The 7,500-nt window shown below is 40.8% G+C and overlaps 1 protein-coding gene across 1 annotated transcript in view; it reads left to right on the top strand.

The window, feature by feature from the left end:
• opn4a (opsin 4a (melanopsin)) overlaps nt 1-7,500 on the top strand; it is a 62,319-nt gene that overhangs the window by 31,844 nt on the left and 22,975 nt on the right. The window contains 1 exon segment of the mRNA XM_071899925.2: nt 6,117-6,262. Within this exon segment, the coding sequence (XP_071756026.2) occupies nt 6,117-6,262 (146 nt within the window).

Raw genomic sequence — 7,500 nt, 5'->3', positions numbered from 1 at the left:
GCTTGCCTGTGGGTGTGTATGTACTTTTATGTGATTTTGTCTGCGGGCTTTAGAAAGTGTGTGTGTGTATGTATGTGTGTTTGTGTGTGTGTGTGTGTGTGTGTGTGTATGTGTGTGTTGGATGTGTGTATGTGTATGTGTGTGTGTGTGTGTGTGTATGTTGGATGTGTGTGTGTGTGTGTTGTAACCATGAAAATGCCTCATGTTGGATTTGAACAGACAGAGCGGCGTTGCAGCAGCTCCGTCTGTCCTCACGCTAATCTGATTTAGGAAGCGAGTAAGGAGGCAGTGGTGTGTGTGTGTGTGTGTGTGTGTGTGTGTGTGTGTGTGTGTGTGTGTGTGTGTGTGTGTTATCGCTCATTAAATACACCCAGAATGCTTTGCAGCTCATCTTTACATAAACATAAAAAAATCCCCTGTTCTTCTCCCTAACTTTTATTTATCCGGGGAAACTGTAAACATAAACAGGGCAAATAATGCAATGAAATGCCTGTCTGCTGGGTCCTCTCTGTATAAAAATAATAGGAACATATAATTCACAAAGATTAATAAAATAATTTAAATAAAGAATCAAATTAAAATAGAGAAACTGAATTTAAGGGGAAAATAAAAAAGCTTAAGAACATAATATTGTATTGCAAGTTAGACAAGCTGGATTCTGTTTATCGTGCTTCTTTGCACTTGATTACAAAATCACACACTGTAATCTTTATGATTTAGTTTGTCACACAGGAAGCTTCATATGTACGCTTTTATTTATTTTTTATTTTTTTATGAAGCTATCCTTGCTAAGCTTCCTTACTGTCTTCTCTTACTCTCTTTCAACCAGCTGAACTTTTTCTGGATGGACGGATCAGCCAATCAGAGGCGTTCCTACGTTTGTTTTGTAAAAACTAGCGGCGACCTTATCCTTCGCCTCAAGCAGCCAGCAGACCGCTCCGCTAGCTGTCTCTTCTTAATGTTCCAGGGTTTTCACAGATACTGACAGTTACTGAGGGAAACTTTTGAAATCTGAAATCTTCTGGTATTTTCTTCGGCCTTCGAGTAGAAAGGCCACAGCTGCAGTAAAACTCCCACACAGCCTCCTGTAGCTGTTTAAAAAGCCTTTACTGGCATGACAACCTACATGTTCACAAGAAGAACAAAGCTGTCTCTTCCTCGCCTGACAACCAGCCTGAAGTAGTCAGTCCCTCCAGGAACTTGCGATTTTGCGATCGCAATAATTAACGCAAATTCAAGAAATCTCCGCAATATTTGCGAGAGCTTGCAGTTTTGCAAAATTGCCGCAACTATTCCGCATGAAATGGCCAAATCAACAGACCGCTTGTGATTTGGACCAATTGTTGCATTCGGTGTCGTGGAAAGTTATGTCATCGCAGCGCGCATTCAGGTGGAAGATGAACAAAACTCACCTGCCAACAAAAATTACTGCCATAGATCGTGCAAAACAAAACAAAAGCAGCAAGAATCGAGGCGAGTGCAAAATTCAAGCTCTTGGAAGAGTTAATAGCTTAAACGGAGAGTGGGAGAGAATAGGGGGAGGCTGTGTGTGTGTGTGTGTGTGTGTGTGTGTGTGTGTGAGTAAGAGAGAGAGAGAGAAAAAAAAATTGTTTTTTTCGTTTGCTTGTAATTTTTCCCAATTCCCGCAATTTTACTGCAAAAAGAGCACATAAAACCTCGCAAATTGTATTGCAATTTTTGAGAAAAGCCGCAGCAAAATCAAGCATTTTTGGCCGCAATAATCACAAAAAAACTCCGCGAAATCCTGGTGGGACTGAGTAGAGAAGTGTAGAAAGGACGAACAGATGCAGCTTCTCTTTTTTAGCCAGCCTTGAGGCCGCGAGCCACGAGTTTGACAAACATGGCTTCAGTTGAGATGACTTCATTACTTCCAGATGAGGTCATCAGCAGCGGGCCGCTGGACCGGCTCCAGTGAGATCCGACTGTAATGAGAGAACGGCCTCCTGCTGAAGATAAGGAGAGATAACATGCATGAGCTGTGTGAACCTTAATTGCTTCCAATATTCTTTAGATTACGACTGTAATGACAGTGAGAGAGTAATGTGGGTCAGCTGCAGAAAGACAGACAAGGTGTAAGGTGTACTACTGTTACATAACGAAGGTAATAATCAATGGCATTTCTTATAAAAAATAAATTCAGTTAAATTGCTGTAACTCCACAGTGATCCAATCTATCTCCAGTTCATAAAACAGCCGGTGTCTGGTCGCTCTTTCCTGGGAAAAATCCTCTGCCACACAGGAAGTGATGCGTTTTACGTTTCCGGTTTGTTTGGAATCAACAGAAGAAGAAGAACTGGGTAGTTAGCATGAGCAGCGATAGCCACCATGACCGAACAGACAGAGAAAAGAGAAACTCAAACTGCATCAACAGAAAAATCAAAGCTCCGCCCACACTGTTTGATTGACAGGTGATCTGTGGGAAGTGCAGTGCAGAAACAATTTGGTTTCTGAACTGCAGAGCGGGCTGTTTCAAGGCAGTTCGCCGGGTGCTCCGTCTCCAGAGGGCGGGGCTTAAAATGGCGCTGCAGACATCAAGTTCGGTTTTGCCCGCCCAATATCAAGTTTAGAGTAGAGCTATACGGCAGACCGAACTGTGACAAGCATTATCAAATTCACAATTTCCCCTGTTTGTTGTTTAGCAAGCAAAATGTACCTCATCTATATTTCCTATATATTTTTTTTTAAATGCTGTTTTACTTTCGGCTATAGTGCGCATTGTAACTGAATCAGAATCACTTTGTTGGCCGAGTCTGTTTCCACAAACAGGAATCTGACCTGGTTCTTTGCTCTCAGTTCAGTTCAGTTCAGTTCAGTTCAGTTCAGTTCAGTTCAGTTCAGTTCAGTTCAGTACAACAAACAAACAACAATGGATCATAAAGCTCTGGGAAACAGGAGAGAGCAACAGTCAGTTTCTCCTCCTTGTATCTGATATGAACTTCAGGACACAGCGAGACAGCGAGGAGAAAATGAAATGTCTCTCTGCAATTGGTTGCTGCTTCAGCGCGTCTAATTTGCATAAAGTTAACCTCAGCTCAGCTTCACCTCGTCGCTCTGCTCTCCTCTCGTCTCCGGCTCTCAGTGAAAATGAACGACTGCCGGACTCTTCTGCAGCTCACGACGCTTTCGTTGTGTAATAGATTTGAAGGGAAGCCTTCCCTCCATGGCTGAGCTCGGGTCTGATTCAACCAAACATCAGTGATGGGAGGAGTCGCTGATGAACCTAATTATGCATCCGCTTCTCTGCTCCTCCTAATGTCACAAGGGACTGAAGGACAGACTCCATGATGGGAAAAACGGCCTTTTGGTGAAGCCGAGGACAGATAACATACATGTGAACCGTTCAAACCTTAATTGCTTCCAGTGTCCTTTACACACGATGCTAATTAGCTGCTGCTGATGCTGAGCGGTCTGAAGGACAAGAAGACAACCACACACATCTCAATTTATAGACTGTTTTCATACTTTCATACGCCAGAAACATTTAAATGAACCTTTCTGGCTCAGTGAAGACAGTCTCAAGTCAGGCTCTTTTCTGAAAAAAGTCAAATGTCTTGTGAATGATGTGATCAATTATTTTTTAAGGAATTGAAGCTTATTACAGTAGTGTTTTTAAAGTTTACATCATTCATTCTTTTTAGTAATTATCAAGATAATGTCATACACTACCAGTCAAAAGTTTGGACACACACATTTTTCTTTATTTTTACTATTTTCCACATTTTAGAATAACAGTAAAGACTCAAAACTATGAAGTAACACAAATGGAATTATGCAGCGACCAAAAAAGTGCAAATCAAAACTATCTTATATTTTAGATTCTTTGTCTGTTTGCAAATATTGTCTAATACAAACAATAAATCATAAATTCTTTCTAAAAATGTCTTTACATTCATTTACATCGATATATTCTCAACTAACTTAAAGTTGGACCCGCTTGGTTTCCTGCTGCACAAATTAAATTCCTCAGCAGACTCAACAGCGATCTGAATTCAGACCATTCAGCTCCATATAATCCCTTAACTGGACTCTTAAAAAATAAAATACTTTTCAAATTGTGCGAACAGCGATGGTGTTGGCAAAACCAGCACTTCCTCCAGAGCAGGAGAGGATCATGGGAGTCCAACAAGGAAAAAAACATTCTCCACCCAAAAGTCATTCTGTTTTTGACCCTGCGTGTGAACAAAAAGATGTAAACTAAAAACATTTCACTTATTTTAGTTTAGTTTTACAAGCAGACAAGATAGTTTTAGTCTCGTTTTTATCTTTATTTGAATTTACAACAATCATTTGTAACACCTAGTTTTCATCTTAGTTTACTGTAATAACTTTACTGTGCCGGCACTTTACTCAGTCTGGTTTCAGTACGTTTCCATCATGTTAACACTGAACGACCTCCATCCCTCTGCTGCAGATCAGCAGTTTCATCTGATGAGCTAATTTATCCCGTTCCTTGGCTGCAGACAGAGGATGAAGAGATGAGGAACCTGACTGAGACTCAACACAAAGGAGGTTAATTACAAACGCTGATTTATGAGTCCAGTGGAGGTATTAATATTTCAAAAGGGAATTAAGGCCGGTGGTTGGTGATTAGCGACGTCTTTAAACGTGAAGGTTTTTTCTCTGAAATAATCACAGAGTTGATAAGGACGGACTTTCATCTCTGCGTACTTTCATGTCACTGATGATAGTAGATTTAAAATAATAAATGTAAGCAGTCTTCCAGTGGCTGTAGAGACACGAAGGCGCTGTGGGCAGCCGCATGGCCTTGTGGGTATTTTTCCCTTTGGGGGGGGGATGAAATGATAAGATCAAAAAATTGTTGAATTCATGTAATATGCCTTTTGAATTTTAAAAAATCACTGCCATGGAGGGTTTCATTAGATTTAACCCTCCGTCATTTGGGTGAGTGGTGAATTACATCACAGCAGAATATTCTGTAACATCTAGTTCATAAAGAACTAAAGGAGTCAATATTAGATCAATATATTGATTTGCCGATAAATGGGGTCAATGTTGGCCTTTTATTAAAAAATGGGATCTGGTCCAGTCAGTGTCGTCCATCTCTGATCAGATGCAGTTTGATTGATTACATATTTACTATAGAATTGATCAATACTACACTGGTTGTCTATGGGAAGACCTGAACTGATTCTAATGAGACACTTTGATCAGATTACACACAAATATGCATCAATATTATATTATCATTTTTAGAAGAGTTTTAATGTCCCAAGATGCTCTAAATTCCGTTTCAGAGGCTTTTCCACCCTGACAAGAATAAAATTCTGGAGGAAACACGGAATATTTGGATTTTTGGGGGGATTTTTTTTTGCGTGAAAATGGTCAAATTTAAAGAGAGTGAATGTTGGCACAAGATATCAAGTATTGATGTTGTCCTTCCAAAGCCCATATCGGTCTAACTAGTTTTAATTTAGTTTTAGTTTTAGTTAGTTTAGTTGTAGTTTTATTTGAAATGACGTTCCTCCACCATGATCTGGATTCTGTGACAAAAACATGAATTGGACATTTTCAGCTGCAGGTTGGTTAACGGTTCAGTTTAGGAAACTAAAACAACTTGGTTAAGGTTTGGGAAAGGCTTTGGTCATTGACCAAAGAGTAACTAAACTGAACTGGCTATCTGCTATTGGCTGGTCTTTGGGCCAGGTGACAACAGGTGGTGACATCACCTGGCACAAAGACCAGCCAATAGCAGATGGCCAGTTCAGTACCCTACTTTTCACCATTAGGTGTCAGGCTTCACCACAAATTTGGGTTTGGGGTTTAGTTACTCTTAAAGAAGAAAAACTTTGTCTAAAAATAAAAATTTGACTCACAGTAGAAATTTCCTTCCTACAAGCTGGGAATTGAACTCAGCACCGACCACAACACCTGACTGTCACTGAGCTGCTGCACTGAGACTGCTGCCTGGTTACAGTCGTGTCTGCTTCATGGAACCGCTTCCTGCTGGGAAAACAGAGTTTTAACACTTTAACATGTAACTTGCTGTTAACAAGTTGAGTTCACTTCACATATTTGTGTGAGATCAGGTTGTTCACAGCATCCCGACACTGACCTGTGACTCTCTCCTCTGCCAGCAGGTGGCGATGGTGCCAGAAGCGCCTCACCCCTTCCCGACGGTGGATGTGCCGGACCACGCCCACTACACCATCGGCTCGGTCATCCTGGTCATCGGCATCACCGGCATGGTCGGCAACTTCCTGGTCATATACGCCTTCAGCAGGTAGGACACTTCCTGCGCCCACAGATGTTCGAGGTCCATTTCTGCTGCTGACGCTGAGCTCCAGAGATGTGGGAAAGTTGGAAACTGTGACTTCCTACTAGGAAAAAGGCTCAAAGATCAGCCAATAGCAGATGGCAGTTTCAGTAGCATGATTTTTACCATTAGATGTCAGATTTGCGTTTGGGATTTACTAAATCTTTAATGTCAGAAGTCCAAGTAGGAACCCGATTTTTCTACGATGCAGTTGTGTCACATCAACATGGCGGCTGACACTGTAAACAATACACATCATGACTTTGTTTATGTTTATACAGCCCAAAATACACCTATGTTTGATTTTCAGATTTTCAGCACTGCATGACCTTAAATCCATCAAAACACCTGCACGGTAAACGGTTAAATCAATTTGAAATGTAAAGTTGCACTTACAGTTGCTAGCATTCTATGCTAACTAGCTAGCTAACGTTGCCAAATATTGACATAACATTAGCTGTCGCCTGGGGAAGAGTTTGGACTTTTTGGACGAAGAAAATATTCTTGGCGTTCATGTTTCTCCCTTACGATCTAGCAGCTGGAAATTTCCGACTTTCCGAGTTTTGGTTTATAAAAAAACGTCTTTTCTCCCTGGCTCTTATTTCTTTAACTAGCACTTTTCTACAATGCATGTTCACTCTAGGGACACAGGAATGATAAATATAGGCCTAGACAATTTTCTAGATTTTTCTAGATATATGTATCTTTTTTTACCTTCAGGTGTGCATATTATAAATGTGCAGCAGTCTGTATGGCACACACACAAAAGATAATCAAAGTCTTTAGAAGATTTTGGAGTTTTGGTCCCAGTTTTCTGTTCTGGTGGCAGCAGGTCAGAGACGTCCCGTACCTCGAGTGACACAGGTTCAGGTCCCACAGCAGCTGTTGGACTCTGACTGTCCTGTTGTGTGTTCATGAGCCAGGAACTGATCCCAAACCAGCACTGCATGAGAGCCTCGGTTTAAACGCCTCAAGTGAAAACTGTAGTCCAGGCTGCAGCATTAATATTCTTCTCATAAGGGAAGGCAAAATTTATTGATATAGCACATTTCATACACAAGGAAAGGTCAATGTGCTTCACTTAAAAACACAAAAAATACATAATTTGTCTAGTAAAATTACATTAAAAAAGAAAGAAAATAGGTAAGTAAGGTGGAACAAACCTCTGTACCTATCAGCTCTATACTTTGTGTTTTGGGCTAAAT

Source organism: Centroberyx gerrardi, chromosome 15, assembly GCF_048128805.1.
Source record: "Centroberyx gerrardi isolate f3 chromosome 15, fCenGer3.hap1.cur.20231027, whole genome shotgun sequence".
In the NCBI taxonomy this organism is placed as follows: Eukaryota; Metazoa; Chordata; class Actinopteri; order Beryciformes; family Berycidae; genus Centroberyx; species Centroberyx gerrardi.
The sequence above is the reverse complement of the archived record's forward strand: the minus strand, read 5'-3'. Positions and strand labels throughout refer to the sequence as shown.